This window comes from Trachurus japonicus, unplaced genomic scaffold, assembly GCF_045865225.1.
Source record: "Trachurus japonicus isolate A0001 unplaced genomic scaffold, Traja_1.0 AP030513.1".
Taxonomy (NCBI): domain Eukaryota; kingdom Metazoa; phylum Chordata; class Actinopteri; order Carangiformes; family Carangidae; genus Trachurus; species Trachurus japonicus.
The window spans coordinates 25,253-50,025 of record NW_028220646.1 but is presented as its reverse complement, the minus strand read 5'-3'; the positions used below and the strand labels follow the sequence as shown (position 1 = coordinate 50,025).

At 42.0% G+C, this 24,773-nt stretch overlaps 1 protein-coding gene across 1 annotated transcript in view; it reads right to left on the bottom strand.

Annotated features, from left to right (window-relative positions):
• LOC146960277 (cleavage and polyadenylation specificity factor subunit 3-like) overlaps nucleotides 1-20,965 on the bottom strand; it is a 32,704-nt gene extending 11,739 nt beyond the window's left edge. Inside the window, exons 1-7 of the mRNA XM_085772469.1 lie at nucleotides 20,711-20,965; nucleotides 20,114-20,252; nucleotides 19,433-19,611; nucleotides 18,663-18,835; nucleotides 11,553-11,730; nucleotides 424-513; nucleotides 158-308 (exon numbers count right to left, since the gene is read on the bottom strand). Coding sequence (XP_085628595.1) covers nucleotides 158-308; nucleotides 424-513; nucleotides 11,553-11,730; nucleotides 18,663-18,835; nucleotides 19,433-19,611; nucleotides 20,114-20,252; nucleotides 20,711-20,965 — 1,165 coding nt within the window. The remainder of the gene's footprint in view (nucleotides 1-157; nucleotides 309-423; nucleotides 514-11,552; nucleotides 11,731-18,662; nucleotides 18,836-19,432; nucleotides 19,612-20,113; nucleotides 20,253-20,710) is intronic.
• Between the last annotated feature and the right edge of the window lie 3,808 nt (nucleotides 20,966-24,773).

Below are 24,773 nucleotides of genomic sequence, written 5' to 3'. Positions count from 1 at the left end.
AAATGTTTCTGTGTGATCCATAGACAGAAACACGTCCCTTAGTTTAATCTTGTAAATAAAACTTGAAGCCTGAATTTATTTTTCCCTCAGCTGAAGGGAAAGCGCCACTCTTAGGTCGCCGTGTGTCGTCATGGCGTCGTTGTTGCCGTGGTCTCACCGAGGATGAGCAGCAGCTCCTGCGCTCGGCCCAGAGCGAACACGGGGATCAGACATCGACCTTCTCTGTTGACGATGTCGTGGACCGTGTTGCAGAACCGAGCCTCTCTCTCCTCCCGCTTCTCGTGGATGTGAGTCCCGTAGGTCGACTCCTGACACACACACACACAACAAACACACACACACACACACACACACAGGTTCAATGTTAAGTGTCTGTGCTCTGTGTTTAAATAAAGATTGAACAGGTTGAACGGCTCCACTCACGGTGATGAGGATGTCTGGTTTGACGCTGGGGATCTCCGCCGCCATCAAGTGTCTGTCCTCCTGACGGGAGAAGTCTCCTGTGTACAACAACTACACACACACACACACACACACACACACACACACACACACACACACACACACACACACACACACACATATACAGGGATGCAAACGGGTCAGGACCAAAAAAGAGAGGAATTGTCTGGCGGGGGGGGGCTCACCATTAACAATATCACAGAAAAGTCAATTTCCAGTAGTTCAACCCCAACCAAGTATTGAGTGCATATAGATGGACAGTTTTCAGAAGGCCAACATTTCTATATTAAAAATGCTTTAAAAAAATAAAAACCATTGCAATATTTCAATTTTGGAGATACTGATTTTTAGGTCTTCACTGAATGTTAGTCATAATTATTACTATTAAAATAAACTGAAGAAATAAAGACATGGGATGTTTCATTCAGTGTGTAATGGACATATAGGCCTATATAATGTGTTAGTTTCACTTTAATTGAACACATTCTACATGGCGGAGGCGACGTCTTTCCACTTAGGGCTTCCTTCACCTCTGAAACGGGGCAGAGCTCCGTGGAAACACCTGCCTGACACAGCAACGTAGGGAACCGTGCACGTCCGTGGAGCTGTGCGCCGCGGACGTGCACGGGGGGAAAAAACGGCGTCACCGCTTTGGGTAACGTGCGTGCATGTCGCGCGTCTACATTGGAGGTCGGCTGTTATCAGTATAATCAGAGACCATGAATGAGTTCGCCTCACGTGATTGTCACTGTCAGCCTGTTAGAAAAACATTTTACTGACCCCAGCTGAGACGCTGAGACCCCCCCCCCCTCAAAACAAAAACTCTTCGGATCTGAACGATTCACACAAGTCACCTAATTGACCCTTCGCGTAAGCCCCGCCCCCTTGGTTACTGTTGCTACGCCGGGCAAGCTTTCACTCCCAGCCATGCTCCTGGCAGTATTTGGTATCGATTTCAAAGGAAATATCAGCAAATTTCTGGATAAACTGTTCTGAGATAATAGAGAGAAGAAATCACAAAGAGCATTCATAGTTTTCAGTGACGTGACTCGCGCAGGAGGATAAAACATCTGTTCAACGACACGACTGGACAATGTACAGAGCAGCAGTAAGGACCGGTAATTTTACCGTCTATCAACCCACCAAGACTTAGGTCATCTCACTGGTCATGAAACGTTGTCAAACTCTAAGTTTTTGGGCGATTGTGAACCACATACAGTTTTCGCTGCTGTTTTGTTTTCTCCCACCGCTGTATCAGTCAGTGAAAGCAGTCCCTGCCTGGAGGATCCCTCGCCTAAAAGCCCAGGTAAAAGCCCTAAAAGTACAGCTGTCATTTCGGAGGTGAACATATGGTTTTCCCCATATCTACACTTGCTCAAGTCGAAAAAAAAAGTCCGCTCATATCTGAACATCTCTATATTGCTTCTGCCGCCGCCGCCGCCGCCGTAGTAGCAGCAGCAGCAACAACATCCTTCTCTACAAACAAATGTTTTTCGTCCTAGTCTCAAAATGTGTCCACAAAAGCAAACGTAATGACTCACTGCTGAAAGCTTGCCAGGCCTGTAGTTACGGTTGCTAACGTAGGATTGGACAATAGCCGTTTGTGGGAGGAGTTGGCGAAGGGTCAATTGGTCATGAAAAAAGCGAGTTTCGCTTTTCGGCGCGCTGTTTGCATCCCTGTGTGATGTTCAGGGACAGTCAGGACAGTCTGAGGACTGACAGCTCTGAGGTTGAAGTTTATATTAATGCACCATGACACTGTGGCAGGTCTCTGTACTAGGGATGTGAATCTTTGGGTGGCTCACGATTCGATTCCGACTTTTAGGGTCACGATTCGATTCAAAATCGATTTTCGATTCAACCGATTCTTGATTTTCTTTTTGCGATTTTTAGTTTGCTTTATTAACACCAGACCATGTGAAAACGTTGAATGATGATGATGTCTACAGACTATTATATCAGAAGCCATATTTCCCCCAAAAAAATGCACATCACATGTTTCAGATTTATTCAGCAGCAATATATTCGAACCATTTTAAAGTAAACTGCTACATGAAGCTGATTTTATAGGCTACTCTCTTTTCAAAAGCCTGGACTGAAGGATGTGAATATTTGGGTGTCTCTTCGATTCAAAATCAGTTCTCATGCACATGCACATGGACATGTAGCCTATCACCTGTAACAAAGGCTGCTAAAAAAAAAAAAAAAAAAAAGAGACGGCACTCTGCTCTCAGGCCAGCTCACCTGCAGCCTGTCTGCAGCGCCACAGAGGAGCTGTCAGAGCTGCTGCTGCTGCTGCTGGTCCTCTCTCTTCAGCCTGCTGTTTGGCTGCACTTTGTATGAGTTTAAAAAAGTGAAGATCTAACGTCACCTGAGCACCGATCAGCTGATCCAGAGCGCAGTGGATGTGGCTGCTCACACCGTGTCCTAACTGGATGCGACGCGAACGAGCGTCCGACAATCGCGTCACATCTGACGCTCTATTATGGGATTATATCACTGACATAAATAACGCACGCGCAATGAGACTCGCGCGCGAGCAAATGAGATCCGAGCGCGCGGAAATCAAACACCCCCGCGCGCATTTCCTCCCCCCGAGCACTTTTCCAAGCACTCGCGAGCAATTTTGTATCCTGCATCTCTGCCCCCTGGAGCAATATTGTAGCCTGCAAGGAGAAAAACAGCTCGCGCGCGCGCAGAGTCCGCTCGCAGTACTTTCCCCTGCTCGCGCGCACGCAGACTGCTCACGCTCGAAACTCTCCTCTCCTCGCGCAGAAAACTGTCCCCTGCTCGCGCGCGAGTGATTATTTTTAGGGGGCGTTTTTTGTCAGTAGGGGGGCGGGCCTGAGGGCATACCAATCACCGTTGTATCCCCCAATATAATTGGTTGGGTGTATTGGCCAATTGGACAGCAGGGTACGGCAACATTACTAGGACAAACGGGACAAACCACACAGCCCTGAAGGCCTGAATGACATGTGATTTTATGTCTTGACTTCAAACTTGAAAGGAGCTGGCTTAAGTTCAGGAAGTGGCGGAGTTGTGCATATAGACTGCAGCAAATAATAAAATAAAATAAAAATAATTAAAAAAATAATAAGAAGGCCGTGGTTCCGATCCGACCAGAGGTTATTAATGTTTTAGATCTAAACTCAGCACGTCCGGACAGTGTTGTTCGGCCTGACCATCGAAAGCTCTGTGGCCGGAGCAACACATTTATTTAGAAATGTAATCAATAGTTAACTTCAATGAATGTGTGCTCCAGATCCCTCTATTACTCTTTTAAACAGTAAACATTAGTTGACTATATTATTATTTTTTTCCATCTTCGCTGAGCATGATTTGTTCAGAATTAAATAAAAGCCTCTCCCATATAGACACCTGTCCCAAATATAGCAGCTGGAGAAATAGCCTACTATATTGACACACATCTGCTTCCATCCCATCTATTTTTTTAAATAATTTTTGGTAACACTACATAATATGACCCGCTTCTTACTGTGTACTTACCGTTCTATTACTTTACACCAGTTCCACAGGCGCAGGCTATTCATTCTCTCTCAAATGCACATCTATGGAAGTCTTGTATTGTCATCCCAGGATGAAACACAAACAATACATGATGTAATAATATACATATCTTTAAATGCAATAATGAGTCATTCAGAGATTTATAAAATGTTTTCATTACTGAATTACACAGAAACCACACAGCAGGTGCTATTCTCTCCTCCATACTTTGTGAGTACAGTAATGTAATTAATTACTGTTTAGGTAGAGCCTACAGTAATTTCCCTGGAAGTACAGCCTAACAATGGGGAACCAGTCTGGATTATGAAATTAGCATTGCTCTCTGGTCCTTGGTGTGTATTTTGGCACTCAGATGTTTACCTCTAGAACAAAGTTACTTCAATGCTTCACAAGATAACATCATCTGAATATAATACAAAGACGAACAAAGTGTTATAAACTGTTGAATTCAGTTTTAATCCTTTATTGTGATCTTTTTCACTGGAGTGTGGCACTCAATGATGGAGACTGAAGAATGGATGGGCTCCTCTGGATAAAAGGGTGATCTTGATCCAGCTGCTCGGGTCAAGGCAGAGATCAGGGTCATGGGTGGCTCGCCATCTCCCTCGTCAGGTAGGCCTACCGTTTCCATGGGATCTCAAAAACCTCATCTGTGTAGAAACAGAGCTATTGCTATTGTGTATCACATACGTACAGTAAATATATCACTGTAACACAAAGTGAGAAGATTAATCACTTTTAACCGTGTAGTTTCTCTCATCATGGAATAGCCTACTTTATCCAGTTTTTACCTTTCACATCATGAATCATTAGCCTTTTAAACCATAACTTGTAATTTTTAAGCATATTAATCAGTTACAAATTATACGTACTTTTTCTTAAACTATTGAGTGAATGTTTTAACCATTTATTTAACATCTTCAATGTAGGTATAAATACAAAATCAATGCTATTACCACACTGTTTCACAACTGTAGGCTGCACCAGTACACACACTGTTAACGTTACTCTTGACTGATTTCATCATTAATAACATTCATAACCAATAGTAAAGTTAGGTAATGGAGCTAATGTACAGTACTAACACAAATACAAACGGATACAATCTCAAAGCAGAACAACCGCAACACTTTACAGATCCCGGTTAGCCTGGTGCAGGGGAAAACACTATCATCTTTAGCACAAGCTAACATCGCTAGCTGCATTAGCATAGCTACGTAACTCACCAAGACGTTTATAAACGCGCTGAAACTGCCGTCGGTTCATCCCTCTCGTCTCCGCTGAGTGTTTGTTCTCTGTTTATATCATATCACATCGTAGACATTGCATAATTTCCCTCATTTCTCCACTTCGTCTCCTCCTGTCGTCCCTGTGGCGGTGTCAACAAGCTCCGTCCTCGCTGTGAGGTGGGACTTTCTACCTTCTCAACAGGCAACCAATGGCAAGTGAGCAGCTTCTGGTCTGACCAATGACAGATGGTCAAAGGTGAGTGACTGTGATTGACAACTTATGTGATCAATAATAGCAGCGTAATTAGACAGGTTAGAATCAAATAGGATGAACTTAGTTGTCAATCACAGTCACTCACCTTTGACCATCTGTCATTGGTCAGACCAGAAGCAGCTCACTTGCCATTGGTTGCCTGTTGAGAAGGTAGAAAGTCCCACCTCACAGCGAGGACGGAGCTTGTTGACACCGCCACAGGGACGACAGGAGGAGACGAAGTGGAGAAATGAGGGAAATTATGCAATGTCTACGATGTGATATGATATAAACAGAGAACAAACACTCAGCGGAGACGAGAGGGATGAACCGACGGCAGTTTCAGCGCGTTTATAAACGTCTTGGTGAGTTACGTAGCTATGCTAATGCAGCTAGCGATGTTAGCTTGTGCTAAAGATGATAGTGTTTTCCCCTGCACCAGGCTAACCGGGATCTGTAAAGTGTTGCGGTTGTTCTGCTTTGAGATTGTATCCGTTTGTATTTGTGTTAGTACTGTACACATTAGCTCCATTACCTAACTTTACTATGAAATCAGTCAAGAGTAACGTTAACAGTGTGTGTACTGGTGCAGCCTACAGTTGTGAAACAGTGTGGTAATAGCATTGATTTTGTATTTATACCTACATTGAAGATGTTAAATAAATGGTTAAAACATTCACTCAATAGTTTAAGAAAAAGTACGTATAATTTGTAACTGATTAATATGCTTAAAAATTACAAGTTATGGTTTAAAAGGCTAATGATTCATGATGTGAAAGGTAAAAACTGGATAAAGTAGGCTATTCCATGATGAGAGAAACTGCACGGTTAAAAGTGATTAATCTTCTCACTTTGTGTTACAGTGATATATTTACTGTACGTATGTGATACACAATAGCAATAGCTCTGTTTCTACACAGATGAGGTTTTTGAGATCCCATGGAAACGGTAGGCCTACCTGACGAGGGAGATGGCGAGCCACCCATGACCCTGATCTCTGCCTTGACCCGAGCAGCTGGATCAAGATCACCCTTTTATCCAGAGGAGCCCATCCATTCTTCAGTCTCCATCATTGAGTGCCACACTCCAGTGAAAAAGATCACAATAAAGGATTAAAACTGAATTCAACAGTTTATAACACTTTGTTCGTCTTTGTATTATATTCAGATGATGTTATCTTGTGAAGCATTGAAGTAACTTTGTTCTAGAGGTAAACATCTGAGTGCCAAAATACACACCAAGGACCAGAGAGCAATGCTAATTTCATAATCCAGACTGGTTCCCCATTGTTAGGCTGTACTTCCAGGGAAATTACTGTAGGCTCTACCTAAACAGTAATTAATTACATTACTGTACTCACAAAGTATGGAGGAGAGAATAGCACCTGCTGTGTGGTTTCTGTGTAATTCAGTAATGAAAACATTTTATAAATCTCTGAATGACTCATTATTGCATTTAAAGATATGTATATTATTACATTATGTATTGTTTGTGTTTTGTCCTGGGATGACAATACAAGACTTCCATAGATGTGCATTTGAGAGAGAATGAATAGCCTGCGCCTGTGGAACTGGTGTAAAGTAATAGAACGGTAAGTACACAGTAAGAAGCGGGTCATATTATGTAGTGTTACCAAAAATTATTTAAAAAAATAGATGGGATGGAAGCAGGTGTGTGTCAATATAGTAGGCTATTTCTCCAGCTGCTATATTTGGGACAGGTGTCTATATGGGAGAGGCTTTTATTTAATTCTGAACAAATCTTATGCTCAGCGAAGATGGAAAAAAATAATAATATAGTCAACTAATGTTTACTGTTTAAAAGAGTAATAGAGGGATCTGGAGCACACATTCATTGAAGTTAACTATTGATTACATTTCTAAATAAATGTGTTGCTCCGGCCACAGAGCTTTCGATGGTCAGGCCGAACAACACTGTCCGGATGTGCTGAGTTTAGATCTAAAACATTGATAACCTCTGGTCGGATCGGAACCACGGCCTTCTTATTATTTTTTTAATTATTTTTATTTTATTTTATTATTTGCTGCAATCTATATGCACAACTCCGCCACTTCCTGAACTTAAGCCAGCTCCTTTCAAGTTTGAAGTCAAGACATAAAATCACATGTCATTCAGGCCTTCAGGGCTGTGTGGTTTGTCCCGTTTGTCCTAGTAATGTTGCCGTACCCTGCTGTCCAATTGGCCAATACACCCAACCAATTATATTGGGGGATACAACGGTGATTGGTATGCCCTCAGGCCCGCCCCCCTACTGACAAAAACCGCCCCCTAAAAATAATCACTCGCGCGCGAGCAGGGGACAGTTTTCTGCGCGAGGAGAGGAGAGTTTCGAGCGCGAGCAGTCTGCGTGCGCGCGAGCAGGGGAAAGTACTGCGAGCGGACTCTGCGCGCGCGCGAGCTGTTTTTCTCCTTGCAGGCTACAATATTGCTCCAGGGGGCAGAGATGCAGGATACAAAATTGCTCGCGAGTGCTTGGAAAAGTGCTCGGGGGGAGGAAATGCGCGCGGGGGTGTTTGATTTCCGCGCGCTCGGATCTCATTTGCTCGCGCGCGAGTCTCATTGCGCGTGCGTTATTTATGTCAGTGATATAATCCCATACTCTCTGTCCACACTGAATCCGTGCGTCTGTGGGAATGGAAGCACATCAGCTGTGCGCTCGCCCGCTCGACAGACTGGAGACGTAACTACCCGGTTAAAAGATGGGTGAATTGTGCCTTTTAAACAGAAAACAAGTTTCTTGAAATATAGAGCCAACAGCAAGTTGTCTCTATAGTGTAGGAACACGAGTTGTAAAAAACATAATGCAGGGTTTTCTGTAACATTATAAGACGGCGCACCGCCCCCCGCCCAAGATGAATGAAGAGGCTATTAAAAAAAAAAAAAGTCCGCTAGTCTCCTTGAAGCGGCTGTTATGTGTCTCTCTCTGGCGGTGTCAGCTGATGTGCACATCTGCAGCAACCCAAACAAATGCACATGTTACTGTTGACTGGCTCTATTCCAGCCACATGATTGGTTCGACGCGGTGGAAATCTCATTATCATTGGTTATTTGTATTGTCTGCCAAAACATGGATGAATGAAACATATCGACCACGTCTCATATTTCTATTGAGGAAAAGTTATTTCACAATTTATAGACACAACACCGACAAGCACTGAGAGCCGCATGTTGCAGTGACGTTATATAGGCTATAAAAAAAAAAATCCGCAAATAATAAGCCGACGAAAAGGTGCAACTTGCCACTTAACTTCTTGTCGATGTATTATTTGCGGGGGCTTTCGGGGGATCTGCTGACGGTGGAGGATCTGGGACTGATTCACTGTGGACCACCACCAGTCTGATCAGGTCCATCACAGCACAGCAGCTGCAGCACTGCCCCGCTGTCACATTACTCTCGCGTATCAGCGCAATCTGTTTACATTAAACCGACATCAGGAGAATAATGAGAATTATGATTAAAAATATATTTGTTTCGAATTTTGGCCCCTGGATCATGATTTTTCGCATTCTTGGTTAAAAAAAAAAAATCCTCTAAAAAAAAAGACAGTTGGGATGCATAATGTGTCTCATAACACTGTGCGTCACGCTAGGGGTCGGTGGTGTTTTATTCTAGGGGTCGGTGGCGGCTGTGAGACAGCAGCGGCTCCACGGTGAGGGGGGGGGGGGGGGGGGGGCAGCTTCTGCTCACCTGACTCTGTGCAGCTTCTTCATTAAATCCAAACAGTCCGACACAGCGACGCACTGCTCCTTTGACTCTAAAGTCTCTGTAGCTCATCAGCCCGGAACTCGCCGACATGGATCAGAAGCGACGGCGGCGTTTGGCCTCAGTGTCTCGGACTTCCAGAGCAGCTACAGCGCAGCGTTGTGACCTCAACCATGGTTGATGAGAGCAGAAATGTTGTTGTAGGCCTGTGCATATTCTCATTTGTCCAGGTCATAGTATTTCAAAGGAGGTTAAATCGAAAGCAACTGGACTTATACTGAGTCTCCAGACCAGTTAGTTGGACCAGTCCCAGCCTGGTCAGATGCTACATGAACTGATGAAGCCTCTTGGATGAGAGGTGAAACGTCTTCCTAGACAAATAACTAAGTCCAGTTGAACCTGCTTTGAAAAAAAAAAAAAGTTGTTGGCGGGCTCGTGAATTTTTTTTTGACACGAGTCAAAAAGAGCGATAAACCGCGTATCTCGCGTTTGGTCGCGCGTCACAACTCGAGCGAAAAAAAAGCGTTCCTCGTGTTTGGTGTGGGTCTTCCCACCAAACCATCGTGTTTGGTGGGAAGCCCCTTAGGGTCTTCCCAATTTTTGAATTTTTGAAATTTTTGAATTTTTTTTTGACACGAGTCAAAAAGAGCGATAAACCGCGTATCTCGCGTTTGGTCGCGCGTCACAACTCGAGCGAAAAAAAAGCGTTCCTGATGAAATAGACGAAGACGCGAAGGTCCCGTCGCCCAAAAAGAATCGCGTGTATTGCGTCGCAAAAAAAAAAAGTCGCGTCTACCGCGTCGCGCGCCTAATTGCGTCTCGCGCCTAATCACGTCTTTGCGTTACGGCCTTTTACACCGCGGACGTAACGAATAAACGGTGACGGTGTGAACGAACAACATAGAACAGGACCAGACGTGGCGTTGTTTCCTCTTTTCACCGACAGCTCCACTCTCCCTTACTTACACTAACTACTGTTATTGTTGAGGCCAGAGAATTGTGGGATTTGTAGTTTTTGACCAATCGCAGGTTGTGCTCTTTCTTTTTGTGATTTTCCTGGTTCACACATGTATTTTTTTTTAGGGGCAAATGCGAGTGAAATGCTCGTCCATGGTGGGCATAAGAAAATTTAAGACCTGTCTAAAATGATTTAAGACTTGAACACAATAATTCAACAAATTTAAGACATTTTAAGGCCTAAAATTTAGATTTTCAAATTTTAGACTTTTTAAGACCCCGTGGATACCCTGTTATTTCATATAAAAGTTTAAGTGCATGCATATTTTATGATGCTGTGTATTTCAGGTGTAGGTTAATATACACACACCTCAGGAGGCCTGTTGACTGGTTAAAACAAGGTAATCAGTAGATGGGAATTAACTTCAGATTTAGTCACGGATCACCTTCAAACTCTCCTTGTCATGATATTTGAATTAATTATACATCAACACCAGCATATATAGGATTAACACAACATACAAATGAATAAAATGATCTAAAAGTATACATTTGTTTATTATTAATTGGGATTATTCAACAAAATGTTAAAATTATAAAACCATCCTTCAACTTAAAGCCCGAGGCGACGTCTTTAAACAGTTTATTTTGCTCATCAAATGAAGAGAAATTGACTCTGGAGCCTGAAGTCTGTGATTATTGATTAGGATTTTCAATCAATCACTTTTTAATCAAAACACAGCTGCGTTTTAATCTTCACTGTTTCTGCTCCAACTAAGATAAATAAATCATAATAACATCTGTTCTTTGTCGCAGCAGAGAGAGTGAATCACTGCGATTCATATGTTTATAATTTACATAATGTGATATTATGTGATAATGAAGTTTAGGTGAAGAGGTGCATTCTGGGAAATATTTTTTGTGAGTTGATGAAATTACTTATCAATATGCGCTTCCATTTAGACATGATGACGATAAAGTGCAGGACAACACGGTGTTAAAAACAGTTTCTTTTTTTAAAAGGATTTGTATTTCCATGCTTTTATTTTGAAGGGATGCTGCATGTTTTAGAAGCCTTACTTCTGATTTCCTGTTTGTCAGACTCAGTTTATTGATCTGGTCACATCGATTATTGATTGAAATGTTAAATTTTTCTAATTTATTTACTTTACGTGTACATACTTTCTTTTCTTTGTCTTGTTTATTTGATGTTTGTTTATTTTATTTCATGCTCTTATATCTTATGTTTTGTATTTATTTATATTTACAAGTTTACTATTTGCCTTATTGGTTTGTACATCGATTTATTTGCAAAATAAAGTAAAAAAGCAAAAAACAAAACACCAACAGAGGGTTGAACAGCTGAGTCATGTGAGTGGCGGTGAGCGTCCGTTACCTTGACGCCGGCGATCTCGATCATGAACATGGCGGCGCCCAGCACGTGTCCGGCGTGGTAACACCAGAACTTGATGCCGGCCACTTCCTTCACCTCGTGGAAGTTGATGGTCTCGATCTTCTCCATGCTGTCCTCCAGGTCCGTCTCCGTGTAGAGCATGTCGTCTGCCGAGATGTTACTGTCACACACACACACACACACACACACACACACACACACACACACACACACACACACACACACACACACACACACACACACACTATGCCGGTACAATCGTGTCATATTACGTGCGCACCTATCAACTGGACGTGTCACACCCGCGTGCTTTGACGCCTGTGCAGCAGACAGCGCCTGACATGTAATGTAGTTTCCTCATTGACTTATAATGGCCCCCCGTTCACGCGCACGTTCACGTGTGATGACTGCTGCACGCCGGTAATCACACTACGCGTAGTGACCACGTGTAACATTCAGGGATGCAAACAGCGCGCCGAAAAGCGAAACTAGCTTTTTTCATGACCAATTAGGTGACTTGTGTGAATCGTTCAGATCCGAAGAGTTTTTGTTTTTGGGAGGGGGGGGGGGGGTCTCAGCGTCTCAGCTGGGGTCAGTAAAATGTTTTTCTAACAGGCTGACAGTGACAATCACGTGAAACTGAGGCGAAATCATTCATGGTCTCTGATTATGCTGATAACAGCCGACCTCCAATGTTGACGCGCGACATGCACGCTCATTAAAGCGGCGCGTATCCGCGTGCAGTCGGTGCGACGGCGCCGCCGTTTTTCCCCCCGTGCGTGTCCGTGGAGCTGTGCACCGCGGACATGCACGGTTCCCTACGTTGCTGTGTCAGGCAGGTGTTTCCACGGAGCTCTGCCCCGTTTCAGAGGTGAAGGAAGCCCTGAAGACGTCGCCTCCGCGATGTAGAATGTGTTCAGTTAAAGTGAAACTAACACATTACTGTATATAGACCTATATGTCCATTACACACTGAATGAAACAATTCAGTTTATTTTAATAGTAATAATTATGACTAACATTCAGTGAAGACCTAAAATTCAGTATCTCCAAAACTGAGATATTGCAAAGGATGTTTTTTTTAATTTTTTAAGCATTTTTAATATAGAAATGTTGTCCTTCTGAAAACTATGTCCATCTATATGCACTCAATACTTGGTTGGGGTTGAACTACTGGAAATTGACTTTTCCATGATATTGTAATGTAATCATTTGTTAATGGTGAGCCCCCCCCCCTCCACGCCAGACAATTCCTCTCTTTTTTGGTCCTGACCCGTTTGCATCCCTGAACATTCATGCGTTTTTCAGCGAACGCACGCATTCACGCTCGCGTGAAGCTGATTGAACATTTTTGTCAGGCGCTCACGCGTACGCGGAAACGACGTGCGCAAACTGTGTCACGCGTATGAGGGGTGGATAGTGCCACGGTTACCCTATGGCGAGTGGATAGTGCCACGGTTACCCAGCCAAAGGAGACTGTCGTGTGGAATTGACGTCTGAACTACGTCGCCTCACCTACGTGTTGACAAGTACGTCGCCTCACCTACGTGTTGATAAGTACGTCGCCTCACCTACGCCGCCTCACCTTCGTGTTGATAAGTACGTCGCCTCACCTACGCCGTCGTGACTCTAATGTACTGCGATCTTTAAACGCTTGATGGCGCTGTTGAATTGTTTGTGTTTCAGTGTCAGCAATAAAGTTAATGAGAAAAAAATTGAGTGTCATTTGAACCAAAGATACTTATCGTCTTTGATTGAATTGAGTCTATACGTTCAGCCACAAGGTGCAAATTGCTTCAAATATATATCCAATTATGTTTTTAAAAAATTAAAATTATTTTCATTTTCTTTCACACAGACATTAAGTTGAGTTTATTGTTTTGTTTTTTTCCCTACAAACACCCCTATAGGCTATATGTAAATAGGGAACAGTGGCGGCTGGTGACTGAAAAAATTGGAGAGGACAGGAGGAAGACCAGTCCACGGCGTCATGTTATTTTATACTAGTTGACTACTTATCCCTACTTTCTTATATTCAATGAAAATTAAACAGTAAAACAATGTCTTACAAGATTTCTTAAAAACAACATAATTTTATTCAATCCTACTGTTTTCAGATTAACACAGGCCTAATGAAAAAGACAGAGCATTTATAATGGATGTGGGATGTAAAAAAAAAAAAAAAAAAGAAGTAGCCTAGTATTGTAAGGAAACTACCCCTGACCTGATTTCGAACCCAGGTTGCCTGTAACAGAAGCCACGACGCTAACCGCTACACCACGAAGCCGAGGTTCTTTTACCACACTGGTTGGCACGTCTTTTATGAGTGAGTGAGTTTACTGTCAGTACCACTAACCACCACCACAGATCAGCATGATCCTTCTGCCCCCAGGTGTTCTGCTCTGCTCGCTCCTCACACAGACTACTCTGTCTCCTCCGCCTGCAGGCGGCGCTGTTGAGCACATTGTAGTCACCATGTGAATGGTATTTTGTTCAGTTTGTTGTATTACTGGAGGATTTAAAATGAAATAATAAATACAATATTCCATGCAATGTTTTGAGTTGAAAATAATGTCATTAGGCAAGGCAAGTTCATTTATTTATAGCATCATAACAATATCCGCTGCCGTTATACCCTCACATCAACTGAGGAAAAACTCCCAATATTATGTTTTTGTATTTTCTTTGTTTTTAATTTTTGTTTTTCTTTGTACAGTGTCTCTGTTTTTGTATTATTGAATGTATATCTGATACTGTTGGACCCCAGGAAGAATAGCTGTGGCAGATCCGTATAATAAACAAACAAACAAAATTACTTCTACAGAGTTTATTTACATCCAGTACCATAATAGAAAACTTAAACATAAAAATAAAAATAAAGAAAGCAAGGCACTGAATTTCAGGAATTTCCCATTTAAGGGGATGGTTCAACATTTTGGCAAATTCTCCTACCATAATCCCTATAGTCATATGAGTAGGCTCATCCCCTTTAATTATCGGTGTATGTTTAAAGTCAGTAGTCAGGGCTAACTGTTTGAAAAGCACCAGAACAAAGTGCGACTATTCCACTTTCATAAAAATGTAAAATACCTGAGGGACAGAACAAAACACACATGCCATTTTCTAATTAAAACATTCGATGGATTCCCTCGTGTAATCCCATTCAGAAAATATGCAATTCACAATGACCCTACCACGACTTCCCAAATAGAGCCTTAACCCTGCTCTTTCCTGCGTGTAAATTAGTCAAGTGAGACATCTCAGCAAAATACCTACGTGTATCCCCTTTAACACACATTTCCCTTTCCACAGTTGTACACTGTGCATTGAAATTCATTCTCTTCTAAAGTCATTTGATTTAGATGTGTTTGATTTACATATGTTAAACAGACAAAGTGGTAAACCTCAGTGTGCTCTGTGAATTTCCTTTGACTGTGAACAGCACCTGGGACATTTGGTCAAGGCCCTGACATTTTTCTACCCACCAGATGTTAACATACCAGTGGATTCAGGACCAATCAGATCCTTGTTTGTATTCTCTGAAGACTGTAGGGATAAGAGGCTGATATTATGAAAGCAGAAAACTGAGACGGGGACTGTATTCCACTCTTCTTGCTCATGTTGCTCCTGTGTGAAAGCATCTAAATGTAGTTACCACACAATAAAAAGCCATTTCCACCTGTTTACATTTTATATATAAAAATACTGAGAGCAAAACTGAGAGAATCTTTCTTTTTCCTTAAATTTCCCTAATTTCAGAGTATGTCCTGACTACTGAGTAACCCAGTTCCCACTAGCAGGACTGGAATTGGGTTGTACCGGTAACTGTAAACAGTCAATGATTAGCCTGGAAGGAAGACCCCCTACAGCGAAGCGCTGAGTCCCAGACACACAGCTTGAACTTCCCTAGCCACCAGGAATGCTCTCCTGCCTCTCAGTCACCTTGTCGGGGGGTGAGTCAGGGCATGGCAGGAAGTTCACAGTCATAAAGACTTGTTATGTAACTTTATCCAAGTGTTTTGGATGAAGATGAAAAGGGATGCTTATTATTAAAGCACTGGATATTAGACTGCATCATGTTGTTTACTGCCATGCAGGTGCATGGAGTGTGCTCCTGCATGCTGGTTGCATGCGGTGGATGGTGTGCTACTATTAAATGGTTTCCCTACAGCATACTGTACTTCTGTCTCATTGCACCCAGCTGACATAACAGCACCCAGTGTGCTCCTGGTGCCCGGCCTACACAGGGGCCCCTATGCCTGCATTCCTCCCCAGCTAAGATGCTTTTCCCTGGGGCCACTCACAGCAAACACAACCCTTATACAGTCACAGGAGATAATATAATAATAATAATAATAATAATAATAATAATAATAATAATAATAATAATAATAATAATAATAATAATAATAATAAACTCTATGATATATTGAGGACAGCATTTAACGTGTAAACTGATGTTTACAGTTATGCATTTCCAAACTGCGGTGACTGCACGATGCCTGAAATCATGCAGTCACTGAAGTCCTCATAGGAGTTGTGTAGTGGGAGCCTTAGGATGAGGGCACACGTGTTCGCCTCCGGGAACCTCCTCCTCTCATTCAAATGGGATTCGTGTAAAAACCCCAGAGTGGGGACAACACTGAACCCCAGAGGAGGGATTTTATCTGCCCCAGTGGCAAACATCAGGAGCCTGTCCATGGTGACCTGCACCGGTTCTAGTCCCTCCTGTTCTAGGACTGCATCTCCACCTGCAATATAAAAGGTGAGTAATTTAAAAGACAAGATTACAGTTATTTTTTTGTGTTTTTACTATCCACAAAAAATACAATATCTCCAAATAAATCTGTAAGTGTCTAAGTGTAAAAACCACCCCTTCAATCAAATTAAGGAACATGATTACGATTGTGTTCAGATACTGGTGTTTTGTCTGATGCTCCCAGTATCATATTGACTCATATTGATTGAGGGTGTTGCTATCTTAAATGTTAATGGAAATAGTGAACACTGAAAAGGTAGGTATTAATGGAGTTACAACAATAGTTTGCTTATGCAAATAATCAAATCATTGAAATTGATGTCTGTCGATTGGACCACTTTGTGACTTTGTGACATGCCAGTCAACAAGACGAGACCGTTGTTCACTCATGATGGACCAATATGGACACGTGCACACACACACACGTAGTCTGTTTTGACTGTCTAGAGCTAAACTTCAGCTCTGTATTACTACCTACTGTTGTAACATGTTATGTGAAAATGTCACAAGAAAAATAGTATGATGAAAATAATGTATTCTGTGGGTAACAGGGGCGGGACTAGATAAGCTTTTGCTTCTCCCGCTTTCCCTTTCGGCCATGTGTATTGTATTATTTAAACTAAGATGAAGTGTGATGATGATTGATCCAACTGACATGCCCAAAATATTCCGTTTAGAGCCGAAATCAATGTTTGCTTCTGAAATAAATTCCTATCCAGTAACAATTATGGTAACGAAGTACACTGCTCGCTGAAGAGACATGAACAATGCCTGTGGAGTAAGTACATTTAATTGAAAAATGACCCTTCAAGAAAAATTTTGGACCATATATACTGTATATGCTAACTAAACTTGTTATGATGTGGAAATGCATTTTTTAGGGTCTGCAAGGTAAAAATTAAATATGAAAAAAATATTCACAAAATATCTTGGGCAAGGTATGGTTTTAAGTAATTTTAATTACCGATGTCTCTTATTGCCTATTTTTAAGGGACCTGCGACTTCTTCAACATCAAAAACATTTGAAGAATTTCAAGGCTTTATGGTAAGCCTATGTATACTGTCAACAACAGCTCATGGATTTTTGTGCATGACAAAAAGAAATTATTGTAAATAATGCAGTAACAATTACTTCTTTTTTTCTCTGATGTATTCCTAATAATTTGTTAAGCATTGTTTTAAAGGTTTAATTGTGAAGATCACTTCCCCATTTCTTTCAAGTCATCACAGTGTGCATACCTTCAAGGTCAATTAACCAGTCTCTCCAGTGACCGACAGCCCTCTCCTCTTTGATGCGCCGGGAGCTTCCTGGTATGCTGTAATTGACCTTGAATAGTGACGACACTTGCTCTGCTGTCAGCGGAGCAGGGGGACCTCCACAAAAAAGCTCCCGTAAGGCAGGCTTCTCCCTGAGTGCCTGCAGGACACCCAGAGTCTCCAAGCCCTCCCGAAGCCTTGAAAAGAAATAACATAAAATCCATTAATAAAGGGATAGTTCACCCAAAATTCAAATGTCACTCATTATCTACTCACCCTCATGTGGACAAAGGGCTGGGGGAAGTTTCAGATTCCTCCGTGGCTTCTCTGAGTTACAGCGGGGCTCGGTTGCAAACGGAGCTCACTTTTCTTCGTCCAAAAAGACACACCAAATACCTCCATAGTGCTTGTTGTATGTAATGTCCCTCTTGTATTGAAGCCCCGACATGAGAAATTGTTCCGAAAAAAAATTAATAAGTCTATATTTTAAGCTTGTTTGTAGCGGAAGCTCCCAGTGTCTCAGTCTCAAATCTCACGCGATTTGCACAGACACAGGCAAAGCAGTGAGTGAACCGAAACGCTCCGTTCTCAACCGTCATATGGACATGCAGTGCTGCACGGAGACCCACTGTAACTCAGAGAAGCCACGGAGGACTCTGAAACTTCTCCCAGCCCTTAGTCCACATGAGGGTGAGGAGATAATGAGTGACATTTGAAGTTTTTCGATTACTAACTGAGAATGTAAATGTATACCTGTTTATTTCCCCCCTCAAATCATTGTGCCATTCTTGTTGGTTGGCTTGAAACATTTTCACTAAAGAAATGCGTAATTTGCTCACTTATTGATGAGTGTTAATCTATGTCTATGTGTAAATCTATGTGTGAAAGTTGTACTGTGCTGTTTTTTTTTTTTAGATGAAATGTCAAGAGTGTGATCTGCTGCAACTCAATTTCCCTACGGGGACAAATAAACTACTACTACTACTACTACTATTGCATGTTTACACACAGAAGCGAAAAATCACCATAAATATCATATATTCTCTAATTAAAAATTAAACATTCAAAAGACTTACTGCCTTAGTGGTGCATCCAGCCTAGCCTCCAGGTAGTACATCAGTGAAGATGACATGATCTCATCTCTGTCACTGAGGGTCCGGATCACTCCAAGTGACCCCAACAGTGACAGGCTGGTGGAGGCCTCCGCCACCGCTTCCTGGACCTCCGCCTTACTGGTGGCTTGTTTAATCTGAAATTCAATTAAAATTATTTCTTGAACAGATAAATACTGTCTAAGTTCCATGTTCAGTTTAATACTACAAGAGTTAAAAACAACAGCATAGCAGACATCTCTGAGGCAGGAGACATGTTACAATATAATTGTAAATTGAGGAATTGGTGTAGCTGATTATATTTTCAAAAAAGCTGTGTCAATTTCTTGTTTTGTTTTTGCTTTTTAACATTTGATAATAATTCTCAGCCAAAAATGAAAGCTAGGAAAAATATTTGCTCTTAAAATGTGTAATATGTTCATCTTGAATGACGCAGATCTGTCCTTCTGAATTATTCATTCATTTTCTATACCGTTTTTCCTGCACTAGGGTCACGGGTAAGCTGGAGCCTATCTCAGCTAACTTCGGGCAAGAGACGGGGTTCACCCTGGACAGGTCACCGTCTATTGCAGGGCTAACATACGTATATAGACAGACAACCATTCACATTCTCATTCACACCTATGGGCAATTTAGACTCTCCAATTAACCTAACCTGCATGTATTTGGTCTTTCTGAATTATTTACACAGTAATCCCACTTTTGAATATTGATTGCCGAACTTGAAAACTTGCCTTTTGGAGCTGGTCCCTCAGCTCACTGTCCTCCACTTCCTCCAACTGTACAGGGGGTGGAGTTTCCCCTGTCAGCTGGGCCATCAGTCTGACAGACAGAATGTGTGGCCCCACTCCTCCGTGGACCACACACACTGACAGTATCCGTCCTATGACGGCGTAGGTGCCCCTACTAAGTCCTTGAAATATTAAAGACATTTGAAATTTCACGTTAGCAGAGTTTAGGCAAAGAAAGTACACAACTGTAGACAGAATGTACTGCATATGTGAACTATTATTTCTTGTTTAAAATAACTTATTTGTTATACGTCCGTGTTATTTAAAATCTTTGGTGTAGGTGGCTGCACTTTTGTGTTAATTTATAAGTAATTAAATTTTATAAACATCATTTGGTAGAACTATTTCATAATTTCTTTAATTGCTTTGATGTTTATAATTAACACCTGTAAATGTAAATTTGCATGATTTCTGACCATTTCTTTTTATTTTTAATGATGTAACTCACACTTTCTATGTGTAAGTGTAAATTAAAATGGTGACTGGTCATTTACACACCCACAGAGTCCAGCTGCAGACTTTTCGATGTTGCCGGTCCGACGAAAAATCTGCTGGTGACAAGTGCCTTCACGAGGAGGGTGAGGAATTCCCTCGTTGGCCCGCCATTATCAACAGAACCCTCACCCTGGCCCAAGGAGTCCACGAACACAACGTCCAGCCTCCTCTCTGGACAAAAGGCCTTCCTTGTGAAGGCCCTGAAGGCACTTTCAACTATATCAGACCGGACAACATTTATCCGGTTAGCTCTCGGTGGCACCTCCTCCTGATCCACACGGGCCACAAGTGTGGTCAGGACATCTCTTATTGATTCCTGCAAAAATATTGATTTCAGGGGAGTTAAAAATAATCATGAAATTGATGCTGTGGCAGACCATAGTCGATTATAGTAATGATATCATTCAACACATCATTAAGTTTTTTGGTGCCATACCATGGAAGTTCTTTATATTTTCAAATTTAGTATTTTAATGTCATGATTAATTATAAAAGTCACTTTTAGATGACCAATAGGGTACATTATAAAATTATGGCAAATGACTGTTAATGCTTTTGGCTGTTTAAAAAGACTGAACTGGCCTTGTACAAGGGTGTAGGAACATAAATCATATTCATAAAGTACTATGTAGTCATTTATTTGGCCTTTACTGTCCATTACAGTATACATATTAATCATCTAAAGTTACTTGTGTTTCTTTATTAATTTCCTCGACTGCTACCCACCTCCTCCACCTCCTGGTCCCCCTCCACGAGCTCTTCAACCTCCTCCTCCATGACCTCCTCCACCTCCTCCTCGTCATGTTCTTCCTCCACAACATCTTCCACCTCCTCCACCTCCTGGTCCCCCTCCACGAGCTCTTCAACCTCCTCCTCCATGACCTCCTCCACCTCCTCCTCGTCATGTTCTTCCTCCACAACATCTTCCACCTCCTCCACCTCCTGGTCCCCCCCCACGAGCTCTTCAACCTCCTCCTCCATGACCTCCTCCACCTCCTCCTCGTCATGTTCTTCCTCCACAACATCTTCCACCTCCTCCACCTCCTGGTCCCCCCCCACGAGCTCTTCAACCTCCTCCTCCTCCTCCTCCTCCTCCTCCTCCTCTTCATGGTCTTCCTCCTCCTCCTCCTCCTCCTCATGCCTTGCAGGTGACTAATCAGGAGACATTAGAAAAGTAGTGTTTTAGAGTTTTTTTCCCAGTGTAATGTTTTCCAAGTGCAGAAAACCTTATTTAATTCTTTTTATTTATTTTTTACATTGTTAACTTACCATGTCAATTTCGTCACTGCTGCTGTCGCTTTGTAAGTCAGTCTATGAATTACACAGACATAATTAATAGAACAGATAAAAAATACATTTGAACTACTGACGTTGGTCTTAGAGAAAAATATTTGCTCACCATAGGACGCACATATAAGGCTGAGCGCCCCAAGACTCTGCTTTGGCGTATCAGCCTCGGTGTGGACTCTGTTAAAGGGATCACTACCCTGTGCCTGTTGACTTTGCAGAACTGAAAGTCCTTGTTCTGCAGCACAGGGTAGTGATCCCTTATGAACTGGCGAAAGCCACTTTCGCTCAGGTTCCTTCCGACTTGGTGAACCTTTACCTCATCGGCTAAAAAGAAAAATGCAATAAATTAAAACAACAAACAAAAACAAATTAAAATAGTAATAGAAAACGTTTAACTATTGACAATTAATGTAATTATGATATACTTTATATTTGTAGAATAAAATTTTATTTTCAAAAAAAGCCTTGATCATGAGTCACATGACCATTACTGTCCTATCCTGCTTTAATACATTTATTTCTTTGTGGGTAGCAGCTACTTTATACAGTGTATGACGGACATTTGCTTACTGCTATAAATGTTCCATGTTTTGAAATGTCGCTAAATAGTCACAATTACTTTTTTATTGATTACTCTTTTGGATTGTGTTTTAGTCCAAGAACACCATATTGTCAAAACAAATTGAACATACAGGTAGAATAATAAATTTTAAAAAAATGAAATTCATAAAAAAAAAAAAATACATGCTCACTTAATTTTTAAATATTAAAAACACATTGGTGTTTTACCTTCCTGGGACTTGTAGAGCATTTGATGCGTTCGCATCAGGCCAATTCGCATTGACCAGCAGTTCTCTCGTGTGTTACTATGAGGACACAAACAACACAAAATTACACAGGCAAGGAGAAATTACTACTACATGATATTGACCAAATTTCAGAGGTTCTTTTCCTGCTGTGGCTAAAGACGTAGCTTGCCACCACCGGTGTGAATGAAGTATGAATGAATCAGACCTACAAACTCTGGGGTATTGAAAAAAGTAACATCATACGATGCTAAAACCCTCTTCATTCACTTGTACTACCCTGGTTGACATAAAAGAAGGTCACAATAGCCAAAAGGTGAGCAGTTTGCAGGTGTTTATTTTAAAGCACTCTGGGTGTCGTGAAAAGTAGTTGTCATATAAAAATCTTTGTTTACACAGCATAAAATAATATGCCACACTTGATTACTGTAAAGTACAGTAAAGTATGCCTTTATTCATCCCATGACGGGGAAAGTTACAGCAGCAGTACATACAAACACACTCACACATGCCATGCACACTGTGGTGGACTGGTAAAAAAAAATATAGGTATAGACATTTATAAATATAGGCCAACTAAGACATTAAAAGAAATATAAAAAAATATATATGGCTAAAAAAAGTATCAAAGTGCAATCGTGGATGGGGGGAGGGGGGATTATTATTGCACATAGTGATGGGTTTTTTTTTCCTGGTCTGGTTTTACTGAGAGCAGGCCTTGTTTAAGAGTCTGACAGCAGAGGGGAGAAAGGACCTGTGATACCTCTCAGTTGAACAGCGCAGGTGCAGAAGCCTGTCACTGATGGAGCTTTCAATTCAATTCAATTCAATATACTTTAATTGTCCCCGTAGGGAAATTCGTTGTGGGCTTCACAGGTGGTCCGCAGTTTGACAATAAAAACAATCAAACAAACAAACAATAAAAATCGAGCGATCAGTAACCCGTACTGCTACAGTACACAGCAGCATAAAATATACATCAATCAATCAATCAATCAATCAATCAATCACCTGTACTGATACAGTACACATTAAACAACATACTACGTTACCCATACCAACACAGCACACAGCAACAAAAAATGGCAGTTGCCCAACCGTTACAATACAGTACACAGTCAACAGTCATCAACTGTCATTTCCAGGGCTCTAACGGTTCCATGTAGGGGGTGGGAGGCATTGTCCATGACTGATGACAACTTCATCGTCATCCTCCTGGCCTCCACCACCTCCACGGGATCGAGGCTGCAGCCAAGGACAGAGCTGGCTTTCTTTACCAGCTTGTTCAGCTTCTGTCTCTCTGCTGCTGTGATGCCGCTGCTCCAGCATGCAGCACCATATAGGATGGCAGATGCAACCACAGAGTCATAAAAAGTCCTCAAGGGGGCTTCCTGGACCCCAAAGGACCTCAGTCTCCGGAGCAAGTGGAGTCTGCTTTGGCCCTTCCTATACAGTGCCTGTGTGTTAACAGCCCAGTCCAGCTTCTTGTTAAGGTGAACACCCAGGTACTTGTATGAGTCCACTATCTCAATGTCTGTTCCCTGGATGTTCACAGGTGAGGGGGGGGGGGCCTTTTCGCCAGCGAAAGTCCACTACCAGCTCTTTCGTTTTTCCAGCGTTGATCAGTAGGTGGTTCCGCTGGCAGCAGGTCAGAAAGTTCTGGTTCAGTTCTCTGTATTCTTTTTCATCCTCGCTGTTGATGAGACCAACGATGGCAGAGTCATCCGAGAACTTTTGTATGTGGCAGCTTGGTGTATTGTAAGTGAAATCAGCCGTGTAGGTGGTAGAGAGGAGAGGAGCCAGAACTGTCCCCTGTGGCGCCCCCGTGCTGCAGACCACCGTATCAGACACACAGCCTTTTGTCCTCAAAAACTGTGGCCTGTTAGTGAGGAGGTCCAGGAGCCAAGCTATCAGATGGTTATGCACTCCTACATGGTCCAGCTTTTGCTTCAGAAAGCAACTGGACTTAGTTATTTGTCTAGGAAGACGTTTCACCTCTAATCCTAGACAAATAACTAAGTCCAGTTGCTTTCGATTTCACCTCCATTGAAATACTATGACCTGGACAAATGAGAATATGCACCGGCTTAATTCAAATCACCTATCTTTCAACAAGAGAACAAACATCCTAGGCATCAGATTATTGTAGTATATCTTATTCTGCGTCTTTCACGAAAAATTTAAAATAAGAACGAAAAGACAGGCGCTCGTAAATGTGTCCTTTAAGAACAGATGCTTCCTTTTTGTTTATGATTTTTCCAGGGGGCAACAGCTCTCTGTGTAGCAGTGAAAGTATTATTAATTACATTACTAGTCTCCGTATTCGGCCACTTTGAGCTTGGTCCTCACTGACCAAGGCCGCCTGTTCAACATTGAATAAGTTTGGCTGTGTGGCTTTGCTACCATGGGGATGATGAAAATGCCAAAATATCAGTGCGCTACCCCCAATGCACAGTTACAGGTGTGGAGAGAAACTCCTTCTATTGGTAAAGATTTGAATTGACTGTGTTATTACATTACACAGCTTCTCTCGTACATCTTTACCACTAGTCCAAACAAACATCTGAACAATGTGTCTTCAATGTGTTGGAACTAACTTTTTTGTTGTTGTTTTTCACTCTGTGTTCAGAGGGCGGAGAGGGCGGAGAAGTTACAGAAGTAATCTAGAATATTTACTTACGTATGGTCGGAGG